This window comes from Syngnathus floridae, chromosome 12, assembly GCF_059516105.1.
Source record: "Syngnathus floridae isolate MCC-2025c chromosome 12, RoL_Sflo_1.0, whole genome shotgun sequence".
In the NCBI taxonomy this organism is placed as follows: Eukaryota; Metazoa; Chordata; class Actinopteri; order Syngnathiformes; family Syngnathidae; genus Syngnathus; species Syngnathus floridae.
The window spans coordinates 1,261,711-1,282,983 of NC_142424.1; the positions used below are offsets into that span (position 1 = coordinate 1,261,711).

The 21,273-nt window shown below is 46.5% G+C and overlaps 4 protein-coding genes and 1 long non-coding RNA gene across 16 annotated transcripts; 2 read left to right on the plus strand and 3 right to left on the minus strand.

Annotated features, from left to right (window-relative positions):
- Nucleotides 1–38: 38 nt before the first annotated feature.
- On the minus strand, nucleotides 39–1,994 carry cdk2ap1 (cyclin dependent kinase 2 associated protein 1). The gene is made up of 4 exons (XM_088391615.1): nucleotides 1,697–1,994; nucleotides 892–986; nucleotides 624–750; nucleotides 39–506 (listed from the first exon to the last, which is right to left on the minus strand). Exons 1-4 carry the CDS (start codon nucleotides 1,761–1,763, stop codon nucleotides 439–441), a joined length of 357 nt encoding a protein of 118 aa, XP_088247741.1. The 5' UTR covers nucleotides 1,764–1,994; the 3' UTR covers nucleotides 39–438.
- Nucleotides 1,995–2,425: 431 nt separating this feature from the next.
- Nucleotides 2,426–12,677, minus strand: sbno1 (strawberry notch homolog 1 (Drosophila)). 3 transcript variants are annotated; one of them, XM_088391586.1, is made up of 33 exons: nucleotides 12,295–12,677; nucleotides 10,585–10,704; nucleotides 10,405–10,500; nucleotides 10,028–10,258; nucleotides 9,837–9,969; nucleotides 9,652–9,752; nucleotides 9,495–9,591; nucleotides 9,248–9,408; nucleotides 9,042–9,175; nucleotides 8,881–8,971; nucleotides 8,610–8,771; nucleotides 8,288–8,423; nucleotides 8,100–8,205; nucleotides 7,862–8,015; nucleotides 7,593–7,775; nucleotides 7,389–7,486; nucleotides 7,159–7,310; nucleotides 6,883–7,095; nucleotides 6,624–6,794; nucleotides 6,368–6,537; nucleotides 6,166–6,297; nucleotides 5,958–6,093; nucleotides 5,762–5,874; nucleotides 5,618–5,689; nucleotides 5,335–5,434; nucleotides 5,182–5,256; nucleotides 4,960–5,106; nucleotides 4,788–4,882; nucleotides 4,561–4,647; nucleotides 4,332–4,469; nucleotides 4,156–4,232; nucleotides 3,872–4,065; nucleotides 2,426–3,693 (listed from the first exon to the last, which is right to left on the minus strand). In XM_088391586.1, exons 2-33 carry the CDS (start codon nucleotides 10,702–10,704, stop codon nucleotides 3,551–3,553), a joined length of 4,218 nt encoding a protein of 1,405 aa, XP_088247712.1. In that variant the 5' UTR covers nucleotides 12,295–12,677; the 3' UTR covers nucleotides 2,426–3,550. The 3 variants fall into 3 exon arrangements, with proteins under 3 accessions (XP_088247712.1, XP_088247711.1, XP_088247710.1); XM_088391585.1 differs by having other exon boundaries at nucleotides 9,495–9,752; nucleotides 12,300–12,677; XM_088391584.1 differs by having other exon boundaries at nucleotides 9,495–9,752.
- Nucleotides 11,270–12,966, plus strand: LOC148389364 (uncharacterized). Its single transcript, XR_015861621.1, has 2 exons — nucleotides 11,270–11,808; nucleotides 12,423–12,966. It is a non-coding gene; the product is annotated as an uncharacterized LOC148389364 (long non-coding RNA).
- Nucleotides 12,967–13,075: 109 nt separating this feature from the next.
- kmt5aa (lysine methyltransferase 5Aa) lies at nucleotides 13,076–16,262 on the plus strand. Its single transcript, XM_088391610.1, has 7 exons — nucleotides 13,076–13,281; nucleotides 13,902–14,043; nucleotides 14,154–14,397; nucleotides 14,472–14,559; nucleotides 14,688–14,747; nucleotides 14,868–15,058; nucleotides 15,132–16,262. The coding sequence occupies exons 1-7, from the start codon at nucleotides 13,273–13,275 to the stop codon at nucleotides 15,340–15,342; spliced, it is 945 nt and encodes a 314-aa protein (XP_088247736.1). The 5' UTR covers nucleotides 13,076–13,272; the 3' UTR covers nucleotides 15,343–16,262.
- Nucleotides 16,109–21,082, minus strand: rilpl1 (Rab interacting lysosomal protein-like 1). 10 transcript variants are annotated; one of them, XM_088391607.1, is made up of 9 exons: nucleotides 20,510–21,082; nucleotides 20,197–20,344; nucleotides 19,672–19,790; nucleotides 19,297–19,527; nucleotides 18,988–19,107; nucleotides 18,430–18,480; nucleotides 18,105–18,268; nucleotides 17,935–18,033; nucleotides 16,109–17,021 (listed from the first exon to the last, which is right to left on the minus strand). In XM_088391607.1, exons 1-9 carry the CDS (start codon nucleotides 20,822–20,824, stop codon nucleotides 16,919–16,921), a joined length of 1,350 nt encoding a protein of 449 aa, XP_088247733.1. In that variant the 5' UTR covers nucleotides 20,825–21,082; the 3' UTR covers nucleotides 16,109–16,918. The 10 variants fall into 10 exon arrangements, with proteins under 10 accessions (XP_088247733.1, XP_088247727.1, XP_088247732.1 ...); XM_088391601.1 differs by lacking the exon at nucleotides 18,988–19,107 and adding an exon at nucleotides 17,504–17,591 and having other exon boundaries at nucleotides 19,672–19,793; XM_088391606.1 differs by having other exon boundaries at nucleotides 19,672–19,793.
- Nucleotides 21,083–21,273: the final 191 nt, after the last annotated feature.

Below are 21,273 nucleotides of genomic sequence, written 5' to 3' on the forward strand. Positions count from 1 at the left end.
AAGGCTGCAAAACTAAAGGATTGACCAGGACAACTGTATTGAAAATACAATTTATTACACTGTGTAATAAATACATACAAAGATGCAAGTAACAGCATTTTCTTTTGATAATAAAACCAACCTGAACACGGATGAATTGACACTCACTCACTCACTCGGTCACTCATATGAAAAATTTGTCTAATCCCTGTACAAGACATTTGGCGTCTACACTTTTTTGCATGCAAAATTTATGAAGAAAAAACAAGAAACCAAGTTCCCCAAAAGTGGGCAGTGGGAAACAAGTTGAGAGTTTGACTCATTCGTACAACATGGAGTCGGGACGTCTCAGTCCACCTCTGAAATGACATGCAAGTTGAATTTTTGATTTTTTTTTTTTCTTTCCTTTTGTTTAAAGACGCATATTAAGAAGTCTCCTTGAACGGAATGTGATTGTCGCTAGGACCTGGCGTTCCTCTCCGTCTCTGCCAAGCACTCACGCACCAGGCCGCGGGCATGGATAATGCCTGTCAACAAGAACAAGAGAAAAACAATAAACTTATGGAAATGAATTGGGAAAATACTCACTATAAAGCAATTTCTTGTGGACTTTTAATTACCTACTTACTCAACCTAAAAATTACCTCTTTTGAGCCTCTCCATGGCGCTCTTGCTGCCAGCGTATGTGGGTCGGATCTCCTTGCCCAGTTCCTCAATAATGGCCAGCAGCTCAGCGTATTTGTTTTGAGGCACCTGGCTGCCAGTCAAGCCCTGGAGAAGCCAATTGAAAGAAATGTGAAATTAAAGCAAGGTGGACATGGTTCACAATCCCACCCAAAAAAAAAATCACTCTTTCAAACGTATATATTTTGCCCACACCTGTCCAATGAATTTTGGAAAAGTTGGTGTCACCTGTGAGAATCCCAGAGAAGGTGGTCCGTAGTCGCTCAGCAGAGGCCTGTAGGACTGCAAATGGGCCAGGTTGGCTGCTGACTGGAGGCTACCAACTGTTTAAAACAAAGAATTTTAATTCAATTTCAAACTTTAAAAGCTGTCAAAGTTTAAGTGCTGATTTTTTTGTTAGAACAAATCCAGGGCAAAACTAATTTTCCGTTCCGTAGGCTTTTTTCGAAATTAGAATATAAGAGGCACCTAAGTACATTTCTGTATTTTAAGGTTGATCATTATTGTAGTACTTTGCAAGCAAAGTATTTGGGGGGAGTAAAGTTTCATGTACTTCCATAAGATTGCAGTAGCGCGCCTCCGTCAGCAGATGTCCGCAAAGAGGCGCCTCTCGTCGGCGTGGATCAATCAAGCAGCTCGAAGCCGGGGAGCATCATGGACGAGGAAGCGGAGCGAGGCTTCCTCGACGAAACACGACCGATACATTTTTTTAGTGTCGCCGCGTAAACGGCGCCCACCCGGGCCGGGAGCGCGACCCCAGACGCCAGCGAACCTCGCGCAAGACGCCGCCGTCGCCTTCGCCCCGGTCGAGTCCGCGTCTGTGTAGTTTTTTCCTCCTCCTTGTCGACATTCGTAATAATGGCGGCTACGAATTAGCCTAGCTCCCAGGATGTGACCCGACATATGTAACCGGACAAAAAAAACTCCACGCACACACACGGGGCTTTCTCTTCAGGTATTCTCCGAGAACCCCCGAATTTAAGCGTCGATTTAAGCGCCTTCGCCGGGACCCACTCGGACGTTTTGTGCTCACCCTGGTTCCCCGAAGTTCCCGGAGTGTGCTGGTGGGCATTGGGCTTGTAAGACATTCCCAGAGACATTGTAAATGAAAGAAATCCGAATGACCCGACATTCAGCGAGGCGTCTGTCTCCCACTTTTTTGTTGTTTACGGCGGCGCCGGCAAACATGGCCGTCACTGGATGTTGACACCCAGCCAGCCGAGGCGAGCCCCGGTGGAAGAAAAGACACACTTTTGTCGTCCAAAAGCGGCACGTTTGACCGGAGCCCGGAGCACACTTTAGAAGCAAAGTTGAGCCGCGCTTTTGGGTCACTTTAAACGACTTAGGAGCTTTTTTAAAGAGTTTTTGACGTCATTTTCGAGCTCGCTTTGTTCAGGCTTGTCTGAAAAAAAAATTCTCATAACATTTTTTTCTGTTTTCCCAATTTAATAAATGGAAATGAGTGAATGAATATATTTTTCACTAATCACTTTTTGGGTGAAATAATTACATTAGTGCCCACCTCTGGGCCGCGGACAAATGGTTTGACCCAATTTTGACATCAGGGTCCATCGTGAATGAAAATTAATCAAATTAGCATTTATTATGAAATAGTTTACTGCAGAAGCCAAAACCTCATGGTTTGACCCAATTAGTAAAATAATCTTTATTGCTACATTACATTGAATGTCCATTAACTATTGATAACCTTTCCATCTCTACCCATTTTGGTGTCCCATAAAAAATAAACAGGAAGTACAAGTACTGTATACCAAGCTTTATTGAGCGTTGTGTCACTTCATGGGCCACGTCAGCGAGAAAAGATTTTGCTGACATTCCAAAGCCCCGACAGACCCCAAACCTTAGGGCATTTTTTCCATCATCCTCTTAGTGCACTGAGAATTTAAGTATTCAATATCCTTGATATCCATGTTAAGGGCTGGGCTAGTATGCCCTTTGACCTCACTAGCAAAACACATAAATTCTTGTGTCCACATTTCCTGCTGCTGTATGACACCTTATTTGTCACATACACTAAGTGCACTAGTACATAAAGCTTAAAATGGATATCAATATCAAATGAATGCTTAAAACAGGTTTCCATAAATATGCCAATTAAGGACCAGATTAGATTAACGGGCTCTTTCCATACACTCGTAAACTAATTCAGAACATGAGCAGAATGACTGTCTTACTAATAACATTACAAGTACATGGAGTGGACATGAAATGCTCAGCTTTCCATGAAAGCCAAACTCGAAGTAGAGTTTTGAAGATATGAACGGGCCGGTTCAATATACAACTTTTTAAAAATATCAATGTACAAAAATCAACATTTGCATGATTCCTATTGGCATCTCTGAACCAAGAACAACTGATTTATTTCTCCACTAGCGGTTGTGGTGGTGCCATCCTACGTCACATGATGGAAGACGAAAAGGACGTATTTGATTACGGAATGAGCTGTCGTGGTCAAACACCTGAGAAGACCATTCAAAGCAAACAAAAAAAAAGACGTCATGCGGGTCAATCAAATCACAAATCTCCAACTTTTGGGGAGTTTTGAGTAATGCAGGTCGAAACAAAGATCCCTCACGACAATCGTGGGACATGAAACACGGATGGAAAAGTGAAAGTCTGAAGGATTTATTATTGGATTGTAACGTAGCGGTCAGTTTCCAGTGTGGCAGGGGTCCGTCGCACATCTTCTACTCTGAATGTCAGAGGACGAAAAACATCACCCCTGTCGGAAGGAGGGATGATGGCGAGTCTTCCAAATTAAAAGAGAATTTAAAAAAAAAAAAAAATACATCAACAACCCTGAAACGTTTTTTTTTTTCTCCTGTATGTACACCAGTCCGCGTTGACCCCGTTCGTCTTGCCGCTACTATGTGTTGGGCACGTGGCTCAGACTTTGGGGATGCAGTTGCTGCCTCTTGTACTGCTCCTGCACGGCCAGCTGCTGGAACTGGTCCGACGTGGACAGCTTGTGCATCAGCGGCGACACGCAGTTGGCCGGAATGATCAGTCCTACATGGGTGAGGGGTGGCGACAATTTCAAATGACGACTGAGTCATCATCACCGGTTGCTAAGCAATTTCAGGGTTCGTCATCTTAAGCGAAGAGCGTGGGTGGGCAATCCGGAGACGCAACTATTTGTCTCTAACACATTAAAAAGATAATTTCTGATAATATGTAGGTGGCTCACCGACGATCCGCTGGCCGTCCTCGGTGCGCAGACGTACGATCTGCACCTTGACGTTGGTGCCGCTAACGGGCGTGAGCACCTCCTCCAGCTCGTTCCACACGCTCAGCACGGAACCACACAGCACGTAATACGTGCGGCAGCGCAGGCCGACCTCGCACTGCAGCCCCACCGAGGCCTTCTTGCAGTTGCCCCGCCTGGGCGCACAAAAGCAGAAGGTTGGCGTCCATATGTAATACGGCCTGAAAAAAATCTTGTTGCTTGACAAACATACTGTGCATACTTACCAGAAAGCATGCGAGCAAATCTTTGCTGACGAGGTGTGCTGTTCGTTCCAGTGTTGCTTGGCGTCTTCTGATAAGACCTGACAACGAGGATCATTCAAATAGTTATTGAAAAATCAATAAAACACTGTCTTGTTAAGTGCACGGAAACCCCTTGCATAGAAAGTGCTCGTGCCAACCTTCTTAAACTTCTTCTTGATGTCAGCGTACGATTCCAGCTTGAGCTGCCTCCCCGTGTTGGGCCGGTAGACTAGGAAGAGCCTCTTCTTTGTGTTCACCTCCTTCACCAAGATGGCTGTCTTCTTGTTGTTCCGTGACTGAGAGAGTCAAACACGCGCTGTTTGAATCACCTCCCAAGCCAAACTGCCGAGACGTGATGTGACTCAACGACCATCTGATTGAATATACCTGCACATAGAAGCCATCGTCCGAGCCGTTCTGTTCTGCCCACGCATGCGTGGCTTCCTCCCAGGACATCCCTCGTTCCACGCCCACCTGCCAACGCACACAAATGCAGAGAGCTCAAGGTACAAGTATGTTCATAAATCTAGGGCGTTTAGCAAATAGTCTTCAGGGGGAAAAAAAATGAAGTACACGAGTTACTTGCCACCCAAAATACTTTGACAAGGACCTACCGTGAAAAGCTCAACGTGGCCTGACGCCGTGTAGCCCGGCGTCAGGAACTTTTTGCAGTCCAACTTCTTCACCTTCTCATCACCAGAACCAAGATCTTTAAAAAAAACAACAACAAAAATGAAATAGATTGCTCCATTGTTGTAGTCCATTGTCAACAGAGCCGCCTCGCACCAAGAATGCCCATGTCGAATCTGCCGTTGCGCTTGGCTTCCTGGATGACGGCCGCCAGTGTGTCGGAGAAGTACTGGAACAAGGCGTTCTGCTGATGGACCTCCATGCCCAGGATGCGGTTGAGGAACTTCCCAATGTTGTTATAGTCTGTGGGATCGCCACAAATGTAGTTTTTGAAAAGCAGGAATCCTGAAAGACGTGCTTTGTGGTTGTGAAACTCACCTTTGTCCAAGGAGAGCGAGTTGTATCTATCCTCCACATTAATGAGGCCCACGCCGATCAAGCCCCTTTGAACGTCTGAACGACAAAGTCCGATCAGGCCCAAATATCCTCCACGGCAAACAGGAGCTCACCGCGATTCTTTGTCGTTCGTACCTTTGAAGAAATCTCCTTGAAAGTCCGAGGGCGGCGACACGAGCGGCGTGTCGAGCTTCACTATCGACTTCATTACGATTTCAAGAGCGTTTCGTCCGTACTGCAACGAGACAAAATGATTGCAGCGGAGTTGCACAAACACAGGGGAGGACAAAAATATTGGGGCTCCTCTGACACTCATTAAGGCAGAATTTTAAGGGTGGAGGGCTGAGTCAATAAAGTTGTCTTCACGCCTATTTAATGCCTGCAAGAAGTGTTGAGCTTAAGCACAACTTGTGCGTACTTTGTTATCAAAGTTAAACCTGCTGAGGTCTCGCGTCTCCGTCGCTCTTCTGTCTCCGTGTGTGAGCGCCCCCTATTGGAGAGAACGCCCAAGTCAGTCTGACATCCACTGTTAAAAACCGATTAAAAAAAAAAAATAACATACAAGACTCTCTAATCTTTTGGCCACGATCGAGGCAAATCTCTGCTCGCCAGCCAGCTCGGAGATGAGGAAGACGTACTCGGGAGCTGTGACCTGATTGGACCTGTGAGTTCTTCCTGCAGGTCACACAGCAACAGTGAGTTATATCGAGCAAAGTCACAGAGGAGGCGGCGGCGGCGAGTCTCTGGCCAGCACCCACCGAACTGCTGGATGGCTCGGTCGGCACTCCACGGCAACTCCAGCGTCATGTGGACCCTGCGGCGCTGATTCTTGACCCGGCGGTCGGCCTGCAGCGAGATGCCCGAGCTGGCCGCTTCCGAGATGATGGCGATGTGCTGAGCAAAAAAAAAGTAACGGTCAAGACTCGAGTCCAACGAGTACACCGCTATGGCAAAGTGGTCGTCTACTTTTTCCCCGTCCATGAAACGTTGCTTCTCGGTGAGGTTGAGGATTTCTACGGGAACGTCCAGCTCCGAACGGGACTCGTACGTGATGGTGCCGTCGTCGTTGCTGACCACGCGGCCTTTGCGACCCGTCATCTATAGAAAAAAAAATCATACAATTTCAATCATACATTATATCTTATTGCTTAAATTCCACAGTTTCTACCTCAGCAACATTTTCGGGTCCTCCCAGCTCGTCGATGAGCTCGTCCAGCGTGTTGGGTGGCAGCTCCTCGGCCAGCTCCTCCAGTTTTTCCAGGAGGTCCCTCTTCATCTTCTGAGCGTGTTCCACGGCGTCCTGGCTCGTCAAGCAGCTGTTGTCGGGCTCCGCTTTAACTGCGCGACCAATCGGGGCCCGTTGAAAAAAATGGTTCCCTCCAAAAGTGTCCAAGTGCAATTCCATCAAGAGCGCTGGCGTATACCTGCAGTCGGCGTGGGCGTAGGGGTGACTGGGGCGGTGAACGTCGGCCGGTTGGAGCCCAGGCCCGAGGCCAGCAAGGCACTTTGAATGGAATCGGGGTCGATGCTCTTCCTTCGCTTTTTCTTCTTTTTCTCTTTGTTCTTCTTGGGCTCCTTTCGGACAAGCCAGGGATCTGAACAAAGAGAAGAAAACCACGTTGGCACTTCACAGTGAACCCTAACCTGGTATATTGCGCTTCTTTGAGGACACGTGTCCCTCACCGTCCTCGTCGTCCTCGCCAGACTCGTCTCTGAACGGGTTGAAGTCATCGTCCTCGTCCGCCGAGCTGACAGATTTGAAGCTGTCGTCGCTGTCGTTGTCCCTGCCCGAGTCTTTGTCCGACTCGTCCGACTGGCTCTCGTCCGAGCTTGTGCCCGACAGTCCGCCGTGATTGCGAGGCCTCTTCTTCTGCTGTTTCTTCTTAATCTCCGGGGCTGGAGAGAAAATAACATCATTTTTATCGTCTGAAAGTCAGACAATAACCTTCGTTGCCATACCTTTCCTTTTCTTGCCCTTCTGCTGGGACTGGGATGTGGAGTCAGTAGGCGAAGGGGTCTTCTTGGCCGAGAGGTCGATGCCCAGCAGGCTGTAAAGCTTCTGTCTGTCGGGAGCCGGGAAATGCTTCTCCACCAGGGACTGCAGGACACCTCTGCAACACCAGCCAAGATGTTTGAATGCATTGCAGTTTTGCGTACAACAAACATGTTTTGCCAGAGGGAGTTCCTACTTTGCGGTTGACACAAAGTCGTTAAGCTCCCCGCCACCTTCCTCCAAGGCCTCCAGAGTTCTCGCTTCTCCGGTGGACTGCAAGCCGATCACCACACACTGCAATGGGGAAAGTCGGCATTTCTTACAAAGACCAGCTTCGGCTATATCTCCATTAATCATTCATCAATCAAGTGAGACATGCAGGCGGACCATCAAGTCTCACCTTCCCGTTCTGCACCTCCTCCCTGGCCAGCTGGACCACCCTCCGGACCTTGGAGGCGATACAAAGGTACTTGAAGAACCTTTGGTGTGCCGACCAGAACTGGCCCCACATGGACTTCTTCATACGTTGCTCGGCATCCATCAGGTTGGCCGCCTGCTGGAACTTTTCCCGAGCGCTCACCCACTGCGAGGGAAGCAAGCGGGACTTCAAGATTAATTGGACACCTTTGTGTAAGGTGAGGCGATGCCAAAGGATGGCGGCGGACTCACCAGCCTGACCGATTTGTTGTACATTTGAATGTAGCGATGAGTCAGCGGGACCTCGTCGATCTTGAACGTCACGCCGGTGAAACTCAGCTGCCGGGCGATGTACATTCCCCTCAGCTTCATATCCATGGCGACGATCTCCATGGCGCCCACGCCCCTGAATATGTGTTTAGCTTAGCATTTTGTTTCATGAATAACAACAAGCGCCTTTTTTTTTTTTTTTAAACGCTTTGGCAATCACCTGCGCTCCACCGCTTGAATGAAGTTGCCAAACTCCCTGAAAGGTGTTTTATGGCCCCAGATGCCCAGGCGGTTCATGTAAGCCATGTTTCTTGGTTCCGAAGCACCTGTTGAGAGGAGAGGACACGCTTTCAGTGCTTGGCAAACTTTGAGCGGTAGTTCCCCCTTGCTCGCCCGCGTTCTACTCACCTGTCGCGCTGGCGTACACCACGCGAGCCTTGGGGAGTTTGTTCTGAAGCTCCAGCACCGCCAGCCCGGTTTTTGTGGGTTTGGACGATCCGATGGGACACACATTTTTAGCCTTGTGACATTCGTCATAGATAATCTGGAGACAGTGGAGTTAAGGAAACGCCGCAAAAGGAAGAATTACCTAAACAACTCCTGCTAGGAGACCAATGATTCCCAACCAACGTGCTGTGAGAGATCAGGAAAAGTAAAATAAAATCTGCCTTGGCTCAGTTAAATTTCAGAACCACTGATCCTCCACATGCGCACAAGAACATAAGGATACGACGCCGTCAAAGTCCTCGCCGCACCAGTGGAGCAGTTGCTCAAACCTGGTCTTGTACTTGCCGCCCGACTGGCTCTCTCCGATCAGCGACGAGTAAGTGGCGAAGATGACGCCTTTCTTCACGCTGCCGTTGTGTTTGGAGGAGATCTTGCCGTACTTGAACTGGGAAAATAAAAGTGGCGTGATGAGTCACGCTGTCAAGTCCTCACACTTACAGTAGACAAATCATGGAAGACTGACAGAATTGTCTTTCCAATGACATGCATCGTACCTTGTTGAGGGAATGGACCTGGATGTTCTTGGCGCCGATGTCCCTCAAATCCCGCTCGGCGTCATACTTCAAGTCATTGGAAACGCTGAACCTGGACACAGAAAATAGAGATGAAACATTTCTGTTTGTAACTGTAGCAAAGATCACGAGGAGGTATTTACCATAGCGACCGCTTCCTGCCCAGGAGGTAATTCTCATAGATGATCCCGGCGATGGTGCGACCTTTCCCCACACCGGCGCCATCACCGATCAAGTAGGCCGCTCGGTCGCCGCTCGGCAGGAACGTCTCGTGTTGCTGCCATGGCATTTTTTTTTTTTTAATACATTCTTGACAGACAAGTGTGACACCGAGTGGAGCGCAACTGACCTGTGCGGCGTATGTGATGGCTTCCAGCTGCAGAGCTGACAGGCAGCCGCGGTCGATGACCTCCTCTGGGATGGACAGGCGGTACCAAACGTCTGGCGGGTTGACGCTCGACAGGGAGCTGGTCTCCACCACTGGGTCGGGATGCCGCAGGCCAACTTTCACTGTGTGGGACGAGAGCTACTTAGCAAGAGGTTGGCCAACAAACATCTACTCAGCGACCTCTCCTCAACCACGTCACCCCACTTACACTTCATCGGCATGTACTCTGCGTACGTTTCGGCGTGACCCAACTCCTCCTCTTCCTCCTCCTCAGGCTCGTCCTCGTCCCTCGTCCCGGGCGCGTGCTGCACAGTAAAGACGTCAGTCCGCTTTGCAGACACGATGGAGTGGCGTCTTTGACTCACCAGGGAATGTGAGAAAGCGTGCATTTTGACCTCGTCGTTGTTCCAGTTTCTAACGTTTTCTTTTGCCGGGTTTTCCTTCTTGATGCCGTTGTTCATCTCACCTGCGGGCCAAACAAATTGTCGGAATGTTAAAGTTTCGTTGCAGAGTCAACTTGGCGTAAAGACGAGGTACACGTCGATCTTACTGGGCCCTGTGGCGGTGGCGACCGGCGTGGCGATGTCTGGCGGCGGCTTGAGTTTCATGAGCTCCACCAGACTGTTGCCCTTCAGGCTTGAATTCTTGGCACCTCCCGCCCTGAGGAGGTCTTTTAACTGGATCTGTTCAACGGGAGAAGGCGTGTAAGAGAAAGCGGAGGGAAGGCCGGCAAATTCCAACCTGGTCGGGGTTTGAAGGCACGGCTGTGGACACTGAGGGGGTGGTGATCGTGGAGGTGGGCGTGGACGAGCCTCGCAGGGCGGCGTTGGGGACGTGGACCACCTTGGTGACAGTGATGGTGTGTTTGACGGAGTTCCCCGACAACGGCTTGGTGGTGGCCGTTCCGAGCGACGGAAGCTGATTCAGCTGATTTAAGACAAAGGTGGTGGTCGACGGCGGAGGTTTGTGTTGCTGCGAGACGGAAAGAAAAGTTGATTTTAAAACAGCAAAACCCTGCTATGTGATGATTTTCATCCTCACCATGCATCAGGTTCTTAAGTAATACTTTTTTTTTTTGCATGGCGCTAGTTTAAAAAAAAAATCGAATAAAATCTTACCCTGATAGTCACGATGGGACCTGGGGGCGGCGATTCGGTTTTAACTTCCCCAGACTCGTTCCCCAAGCCGGCGTCCAGGGCGCTGATTGAGATAGACTGAACGACAAGCGGTAATGTTATTGAAAACACCAAAACCTTCTTTTTGTGGAGAAGAGGAAAGTGAGGGAAAGGCTATCTCACTTGCTGAGCTGTGGAGGGCTGCGCGACATCCTGAGAATCGACGTCAAATACTCCAATGTCATTGGGGCAAATGCCGCTCTCGCTGAGAGCAGTGAGAAGTAAATCCTGTTCGGGATCCATCTGCAAGACACAGACAATCAGTTAAATATCAGCGCTACAAGACATAACATTTCAACAGTCAAGGAATGAAGCCTAATTTACAATGCTAAATGAGATTTTATATATCGCAATTGAAAAAAAAAAAAACTGTTTTAACAAGTGAAAAACTATAATTTTTTTCCACTGTTTTTTTTGTTTCTTTGATAATCTCATCACATGTTTATTGCTATATATATATTTCTATATATATACGTGATCACTTTAAGCATTTCTACAAGGGCATCTTTACTTATGTCTGATCATTTTGACATCCATGCTTAAGACTTGTAACATTCTATTTCCGGTTTAAAAAAAATAAACATTTATTGAATCTTTATTGGTGACATGCACAAAAAATGTACTCTGGAGAATAAAACCAGAAAGCTGCGGCACATGTGATTAAAAAAAATACAATTGACAAGAACTTTACAACTGCAACGAAGCACATCGCTACCTTGTCAAAATAACTCATGATATGGTAAAATATGAATATGACGTTGTAATTGAGAAGGTCGGGTTAAACAAGACACGTGTTTGTTACGTCCGACTTCCTGCTTCCTCTTGACAACGTCGCTACTAACAACTCATAACAGCACTCTTACAATCTTTTCAACAAACTACTCTGCACATATCACGCAAAGGCGCTCGCTCAAACTCAGCATTTGTAGTCGGGCTCATTTCGTTCTTTGGTAGCTTAATTTGCTTGCTCGAATGTCCCCGGGGCAGGGTGACACAGCTCCGGCCAAGCTAGCTAGCTTTACTAGGCAAGAAGACGAATCGAAAGCAAACCCAAATTCGCAATTTTTTTTTAAAGGATCAGACGCAAATAGTCGCTATATAAAGTAGGAAATTGGTCACGAGCCTTATTTTGTGGAATAAAGAAAACATGCAGTCATTATTCTTGTTGTAAACATCTCCATTGAGCTTGCAATGACAGTGCCCGGACGCAACAACCCTTGCAACATATTTCAATATTTTTATTATTATTATCATTATTATTATTATTTGTGTCGCTGAATGAGGTAGAGCGCATGCCGGAGGACTGATGGCGAGAAGATGAGATCTACTTTCTGGACCGGTCGCCAGGTACGGACCAAATGAAAATTAAAGACTCATCATGACTTGGTAAACAGCCCCGCCGAGATCCCAATGTCAGGCGTGTGCCTGAACGGAACACGCTGGTACCTGAACGCAACATCTGGACTGTTTGATCCTGTTTAGCATATTTAACCTTTTAATATTGTGAGATTAGCCGCAACTTGAAAGGGCTTCAGACGCAACGCGAGCCAGCTAGCTAGACGTGTTAGATAACTGAAGACGCGAGTTCACCAAGGGCGAACCACGGCGGGCGTCCCCTCGGGCTGCGCCCCGTAATAGGGCCACTTAAACGCGGTTAAGTTGGCGGGGTTGCCTCGCCTGTTTGTGTCATTGCTGCGGCTAAGCTAACGTTGGCGACGTTGAATCGTAAGAGGCAGCAGCCGCACACCGGGTAGTTCTTAAAACGAGCACACACGATAATCCCAACCGTGCGGCAAATTCTTGTTTTTCCGACGTAGTTTCGGGAAGAGTTACCTTACTTGAGTGGCGGAACACGGGGCACTCTACGTCCGCAGTGAGGGTGCCTCGCCGCGAGGGTTCGGTTGTTGTCCTGTCCGCGCCGCTGCTCTCACGCCATCTTCTTCTTCTTTTTTTTAATCAAGCTCTCCGCCGCATGCTGGTCACGTGACGTGCGCTAGGCCTCGCTTAGCCTCCTCTGGTTCCGCTCCTCCCGTCGTCGAGTGGACCGTCCCGGCGTCGTTCGACCAGCACCAATGCGGCTGTTGGAGCCGCCGCACCGCCACGACAACGCATCGGCACAAAGGACAAAGATGGCCTTCTTTGATGCTTTTGACGCAAACGACAAACATCGCATCGGCCAAACGTAGTAGCAAAGCGTCACGTGACCCTGGGGCGAGTCTTCTTTCTTCTTCTTCTTCTTCTCATTTGGCTTGAATCGATACTTTGCAACCTAGCGCCACCTGTCGAACTGGAAGTGGGGAACAAACTGTGGAATTGATTTAAAAAAAATATTAGAAAATACATTAAATGTATTTATGTATGTTATCATATAGGTATATGTATTTCTGTATTAAAAGGGCTTCTTGTTATTGTGGAAATGATGTGACAATGATTTCTGAGGTTAGGATTTCACCTGAAATACATGTTTTAAAATACAAAATATAAAATAAATATTTCATGTCTAGATTTGTGTTAAACGTATTTCTCCTAAACATGTATTCGCGATTCCAGAAGAGGGTGAAATATATATATATATATTTTTTTACAGTACATGACAGTACAGACGACAGGGAGCGATAGTTCCCCCTTTTGTTACTGGTACGATCCGTGTCGAAAAAATGGCGAACTCGTAGCAGCAGTGGACGCGGCTTGGGTGTGAAGGTGAAGACGGCAGACGCTGTTGTCTTCTCGGACCCGGGCTTTTGACCCTCGGAGGGACGGGAGCGTCAGGAGAGAGCTGAGCGGGGAGCCTCGGGGAACCACTCGTCGGACATGAACGGGGTAAGTTGGAAACAACACAATGTTGTTGTAGCTTCTCACGAGACGCAAATGAAGTCGTTTAATGTGAACCTATAGAATTCAATTTTACATTCCAAAATGCGAATGGTTTGGAATGGTTCCATAGTTTTGGGCTCGTCAAAACGAAATGGAGCAACTACTCGTGCCTGACTGACAGCTTCATTTCCTCACGTTTAAATGAGCGTAAAAACAGAAACGTGCATTTAAACCCAAGAACAGCATTTAACATACGTGCAAAGTGTTTTTCTATCATTTTTTTGTTGCTGGTCATTCACCTCGTAGTTTAAAGGGAACAGTAGACGTGGGCTTGGTTCTCCCTCGAGCCTGCATGGAATCGTGCGTAAACGGCGCCGCCATGTTGAATGTGGCACTGGTGCGCTGCTAGACCACCACTTATGCTTACTGTAGATAAACCAATAAAAATATTTAGACATACTTTTTTCCTCTTTCTTGGGTTTGCTTTATTTTTCCTGATACCAAATATGCGTTAAAATATTTTTGTAAACATTAGAAATAAACCACTGAGAATACCCCCAGAAGAAAAACATGACATGCACAGGAGGGGATTTGTAAGGATGTGATTTTTGTTTCTGCACCTACAGGAATCAATATGCAATCAACACTGTGTCACCGTTTCAAGTTGCCCTCAGCCCACGTCCCCGGTCCGCAATGACAATATGGCGCAGGAGGGAAGCTGTCGTTCCCTATGTTGCCAGAGGAACGATATCCAGAGGCAGGGAGAAGGTATGATTCGACTGGGGTTTTTCCTAGCTCAAACTGAGACAACTTGACCTCTGTGGACGTAAAACAAATCATTTGAAGTTCTGAGAAAGATTTGTTTCCCTTCCCGCCAGGCCGGATAGCGAATGGTATCGGCTCGACGACCAAAGATTGCAACTCTTCAGACGCAGCAAGGCAGCCTTCCTCTTGCTGGTCGGACAAGTGTGCATCACCTCTACAGTTTCAATGTCGCCTTCAGCCTGCCGCAGAGCGACCCTCGCAGCTCGCTCCCGACAGGCCTCCGACTCCTTTGCACAGCAGCAACCGAAGCTCAGCCGTGCCCCGCCGCCACCAGCAGAAGAGAGCCGCACCCAAAACGTGCGTTTGTTTTTCTCGCTTCTGTTGTTGATTTAGCGCATTTCTCATCAATTCTTTTTATATTCCCTGAATAGCGCCAAAGGGAAAAATTCACAGAACCGAAAAGTTACAGACTTCTTTCCAATAAGGCGCAGCTCACGAAAAAGTAAAACGGAGCTCAAGGTAATAATTCTTTAAAAAATGTCAAATCTAGTTGAATCCAGATCTGATCTAGAATTTCTTTTGCACTTAGTCTTATAAAAGGTCACAATGTTCTCTTAATGCTACTACTAGCGATTTTTTGTGTCCAGTGTGAACAGAAGCACCTCATCGACCACCTCATCGCAAACGGCATAGAGGAAGGAATGCAGGTAAGGAACGATCCTGCTTGACTCCCTACAACTCAACATGTAGAACAAATTCCGATAACTGATCCAGATATTGAATTCAGAAGCAATGTAAACGCATCATGTGAAAATCTTATTGCGAAGGTGCGGCACATGGAGGAAAAAGGCCGAGCGGTGTTTGCCGCACGATGCTTCCGGAAAGGCGAGTACGTGGTGGAGTACCACGGTGATCTCTTGGAGATGGCAGATGCCAAAAAGCGAGAGGCCGAGTACGCCCAGAACCCGGAGACGGGCTGCTACATGTACTATTTTCAGTACCTCTGCAAAGCATACTGGTACACGCAAACTCATTTTCTGCATTCCGTTTTTGTCGCGTGACTTCTTATGCAACGTTCACTCCACATCCAGCGTGGACGCCACCAAAGAGACCAATCGACTGGGCCGTCTGATCAATCACAGCAAGAGTGGCAACCTGCAAACCAAACTGCACGATATGGACGGCGCACCGCATCTCATCCTGGTGGCGGCACGGGATATTGAGGAGGGCGAGGAGCTGCTCTACGACTACGGCGACCGGAGCAAGGCGTCCATCGCCGCGCACCCATGGCTCAAACACTAACATCGAGGAGGTCTTTGATTTAGAAACACAGAAGGTCTCCTGCAAAGGTGCATCCTAAAATTTCACCCAGCATTCCTAACTTATGGGGAGGATATATTCTGGTGGGATTCTTGATTTTTTTTTTTTTTTGAGCGGGAGGCATATTTTGTGGTGACGACGCACTTGGGCATGCTTCTACAAGTTGGCGCATTTTTTTTTTTACTATTTCCCTCCCCCCAAATTTGCGCGCACATTTTTAAAGAACATTGGATTCAATTTAGAACATTCTCTATCATTGTTAAATTTTGGGCACTTGTCTTTTCTGCTTTTTTTTTTAACACTTCGATGAACATTGTATAGTCGGCTGCATTTTTTAAAAATATATTTTTAGTAAAAATAGCTTTTTTTTTTTAGTTAACTAGCTGGGGCAGCGGTATAGTCTACATTTGGGCCACGTGGACAAGAAAATAAATCAGTTGAAATACCAGGAAAATGTTACAATGTCACGAGTGTGTATATATAAAGTCCCGTTGACAAGTCTGGCTAAAAATATGGCTAAACAATAAGTTTTATTATTGGAAAAGATTTCCGCCAGTCTTAGTGCTAAGCTAAACCTGCTGGCTGTAGACTTGCCCTGCTAAACAGAAGTAGTCTAGGAAGTGGTGTTATTTCTATACGCAGTGGAAGGGTTGTGTAAAAAAAATATGAATTTGAAAAACATATTTTCCAACATATTCAGTATATTATTTGAATTTTTGGATTCATTTAAAAAGAAACAAGCATCACATGGCTCTTAAATGTTTTTTTTTTTATTCATTTGAATTTTTTTTTCATTAACTTATTGCAATAATATCTGCCATTTTAGGAAATAAGAGGTGCGATGGCATCCAATAAATCTTAATGCTGGCCTTCAGGAATAAAGTTGTCTTATGCAAATAACACTTCACTTGTTTTTCCTTTTGTTCCATGCAAAAATACATTTGTCTGTTTTCTTTCCTTTTGCAGTTGGCAGACATTACAAATAACCAGTATACTAAAAATAGGACTTGGAAATCCAGTCAGTCTTCTCTATCTTGTGTGCAGTTAATAATACCATAACACCAAAAAAAGAAAAACATTCCTTTTCTGCCATAAAGCTGGTACCGGGCTACTCAAAACAGTAATAATAAAAATGCAAATACAACAACCAAAAACTTAAAATAAGTTAGAAAGATAAAAACAAGGCCATATTCAATTGAAGGGTTAAATTAAAATACTGCAGTGTTCAAAATGTTTACTTCCGTAGGATTGTTAGCTTTGCTATTAGTTGTATGCATAGCTTCCCTTCAATGCAGATGGAGAGGATGTTTTTTTTCTCTCCAAAAATACAACGCTAATCATTTTGGGTCAAAGCAGCCATTTTTTTTTCCCACTTGCTACCAAAATCACGCCCCCCCCCGAATCTTTTGAGCTGTACGAGTAAACACCAGGGAATTAAATAATGCCTCATTATCGCACAATATGTCACGGTTATTCCCGAAGAGATCCGTTCATGTGAAACGTGCATAAATAAAAACCTTTTTTTGAGAGGGCAGGGTTGGGTCTTTAGATGTGACGGCTAAAAGTGCGGCAAGGCCTCCTGGGCTTGTTCGGTGAACGCGTCATCGTGCGCCATGCTCCGCTGCCAACTCCGCTGCTTGTCACGGGAAAACAAATTAAACCTGAGAACACAAATCAAGAGCTTTTTGAAAATACAGCCCGGATGCCACTTCACTTGGTAACACAAAATATGGTGAATGTTTATCATGAGTAGTCGATGACCTGTATAACGAGTCGACCCACCAAAAAAAATTCAACAGGCCATGCTTGAAAATTTTTAGTTCATAGAAGAAAAATGTATCCGACAGATTTGGTATCGATTTTGAATCCCACCATTCAATCGCCAATAATTCGTGCACGTGTGGTAACGATTGACAACCCTCTGAATATAAAATAAAAAATAATTTATGGAAAGTCAGAGCTAGTTTGGTCGGCATGTCTGTGACAAGTCGTTATTTCTATGACAACCTCAGATTTTGCCAAGATCATCTCTGTGGACACATTATATTAGTTTTTAGTGTCAAACCACACCATTAAGTTATATGATTGGGATTTTTTGGGGGAATTAAAAAAAGGTTAGGGTGGAAAAAATATTGGGTCATACGAGCGCCGCGAAGCCTCTGGCAGGCTGTAAAGTGGGATCGTCTTGGATCAAACCAGCTGCCACCATGGGCATGAAGGCCGTGAAGATCCTGTCACACAGAGGGGAGGGGGAGCGGGGCCAACAGGGACCCTGTCAAAGTCTTCATCTTTTCAAAAGTAACCACAATGATTCAAACTGGGAAGTGGCTGAGCTTTAGCCCCGGACAATCATGTCTTTTGTATTTTAAACATCTCAGTAGGTAACCTAATTATTTATTATGATTATTTAGTTTTATATTTTTCAATTATGTATATTGTAATATTTGTATATATTTTTATTATTTCATTTTTCTGTACTTTTACTACTTGAAGAGGGAGTTCATTTTAAGCGTGTGTCTGTGAGTGTTATGAGAGTGTGTATGTTTGGGAAATGAGTGCGTGTACACAACATACAGGCGTTTGATTCCGGACTCTGGCTGCACAGAAGAACGTGAGCGCGATCTGGGTTCGGGCTCGGGACTGGGAGCGGCCGTGTCGTCATCCATCTCGTCACTACAAGGGCATCGGCCATTTTAGTGCCACCTCATAAGCATCTTGTGACGATGACATCATTATCTGCTGACCTTTTGTAATAGGCCAGCTCCTCCTGCAGCATGAAAACTTTGGCTTTGAGTTCGTTGCGCTCATGCAGGACGTCACGCAGCTCCTGCAGGGTGAACCGGGCCCGGTTGGGGTCCTTGGAGTCCGGGGCCTCCTTAGTTGTCTCCTCTTCCTGGCACAGCGCCTCCTGAGAGAAAAGGGTTCGGGTTAGACAATAGAATTATGTCTAAGACATGTGGTAGGCTTCACTTACAAAAACAAACAGTACTAGACCTTAAGATGGAATGTCGAGAAAATTGAATAAATGCTCAAATGGCTTTCCATAAGCGAGACAGGAAGTGAGGATACCTTGGTGAAATATTGGTACACAGCAGGCATGTCGTCATCGCACATGGCCTCCTGGTGGCACACCAACACAGCACGCCTCATTGTTTGCCATTTGGATTTTTTTAATTATTGGACATCTGCTCTTTGAAACTCACTGTACTTAGCAAACAACACACCACAATGAGCTCTTTCCCTCAAATAATGGCCTTTATGAGAGAAACGGAAATGATCATGCTACTTTATTTTAATATTTAAAGGTTTCAGAATGTTTTACATGCTATGGATAGTTTAACCACAATTAATGACAGTGTTCTCCATCTTGTTTTTTTAAACTAAAAAACTAGTGCTGTTCCAAAATCCTATCCAAAGTAGTGTTTTGGCACCATCTAGTGGTATAATACGTCATTAGTTTTTTTTCACACAAAGACCCTGCAAACTGGCCAGAAGCGCCTTCAAATTCCACACGGCACCCAAACAAGCACGTCAGCGCTGTGTTAAACGTGACACGCCCGTCCCGCCATGACAGTTAGTTGCACGCCATGCGGTCACTCATCAACATGAGCGGTCAGGCCACTTTACCCAAAGCAATGCCGCCTCCTCATCCTCGTCCTCGTCGGGGCCGAGCGAGCCGGGCGGCGGAGGCGGGGGGGTCGGGTTCTCCCACCAAGCCTCCGCCTCCGCCACAGTTTTCGCTTCACGCTAGTTAAGAAGATTGATGGATAGATGACAGATTTATGACCAAGGTGAAGGACAACGCATTTTGCTACAATATTGCTAAGCTAGCAAAGTGAAATCCGCATGTTCTGTTTGACGCTGGAGGATTTTTATTTGGGAACCTATCCTCTGTTATTCACTGAAAATCTCGACCGTGAAGAAGGTGCATAGTACCTCTGCCGGCGAGGGGGGCTGAGGCGAGGCTTCCTGGGCGTGGCCCTTTAGCCGCTCCCGCAGGCGTGTTACTTCTTGCCGCAGGGCTCCCACTTCTTGGCCGCGGGTCTGCGCGCCGGCCTCCAGCTCCACCTTTTGCTCAATCAGCGCTTTGCCCTGAGCCTCCACCACCGAGATCTTGTGGCGCAGGTCGTGGTTTATCTTCATGAGACGGGACTGCTGCTGCTGGAGCTGCAACAAGCAAAGTCGGAGTCATCGCCATCCTGACACGACATCTATATTTATGACCAAAACTTTTTTAGAAGATGGGAAAAAGGGTTCGTTTGTGAGTTTATTGCGTAAAAAAGACATCATTGTTTGCGCAGCCTTACTTACCGCTTCGATGTCTTCGCTCCTGAGCGTGAGCTCGCGGTCTTTAGCCCGGATCTCGTCCCGCTGCTTGTCCACCACCTCTTTTAGCTTCTTCATCACTTGACGCTCACGATCGCTCATGCCTCCTTAGAAGGAGGTCATTCAGTCAATCAAGATCTCAACCGTGGTTGACTTTACCAGACAGGAATCATTTCAAACAGATTAGCGTGCAGAAAGCGTGTGGAGCAGGAGTGCATACTGAGGCCGATGTGTGTGCTCAAGCCTGACTGCGGCTTCTGTGTACAAGCAGCAAAAAGAAAGCTTCCTTTATGTTTGCATGGACATCATCACCCTTTGCTTTTCCTTTTTGAATGGAAATAATCTCAATAAAAATAATCAATGAATCAACCCAAGAATGACTGGAGACATGTATAAAATAATGATACTAAAAAAGGCATAAATATGTATAAAACTCTATATACATTGTACAAAAAAAACATTTTAAAAAGGTGGAAAGTCTAAAAAAAAAAACTGTGCACACGCTCTCACCATCGTTCCTCTGAAGGTCGTCCTCGCTCCCAGGGTCTCGCGTGGACACGTTGTCCAGAAGACTCTTGTTCTCCTCCTGCAGCTGAGCGATTTGACAGAGAAGATCCTGTGCTTCTCCTCGCCACACGTCCTCCACCAGCTCCAGCTCCTGAACCACAATCCAATTATTATTAGTATTACTATCATTATTAATAATTTTTTATTATTGTTATTATTATTACATTTTTAGTCACTTATTCAGAGTCATGAGTCTGTGAGTCAACCGGTGAGTGCCACAGTCACGTGAACCCCACTTTATGTGTTTTTATTGTACCTTCCTGTGCTTTTTCTCCTTCTCCAGCCTCTCGGTCCTCTCCAGCCTGAGTTTGTCCAGCTCTAGGCGCAGCTCGTCGGCTTCGGGCCCGCCGATGTTGTGGCGGCTCACCATCACCTCCAGGATCTCCAGTACTCTCACCACTTTGGGCATCAGCCGGGACAGGGCCTCGCAGCCGTATTGGTCGATGATCCGCTCGAACTCGTGACCCACCGCCGCGGCGATATCGTACACGTCCATCACCGTTAGGTCGGCAGGGTTCTTCTCCATGGCCGAACCGCCGCGGTCATCTGGGATGTATCGGTGTCCCTCCATGACTTCTTTCTTCTTCCCGCTGCGTGACACAAACTTCCTTCCTCCCCTCCCTCCGCGAGACAGCAAGTCCGCTAACTTATACCGTTAAACTTGAAAAGACCACCTAAAAGTATCTGGCTATCGTACGTCCATTATGAAGTCGTAAACAAAGACATTAAAAGTGATTTATTCGACATAATGTCGGTCGTTGTCCTGCTGTCCTGTCCCCTCTGTCGCGTTGACATGGAGCAAAGCTGGCCGCTATGATAGGCGCATCTTTTCCGCTTTCCTTTCAAAATAAATCCAAAGCAAAACCCCCAATGTCAACTTTGCTACCATGAGACTGCAGCTTTCTCATTAGGTTTTATTTTGAAGGATGCAGCAGCATCATTAGGTTTAAATTTGAAGTGGGTCTTTTTGTGCTTTATTTTGAAGGATACCGTATTTTTACAGATGCAGCATTACTATTA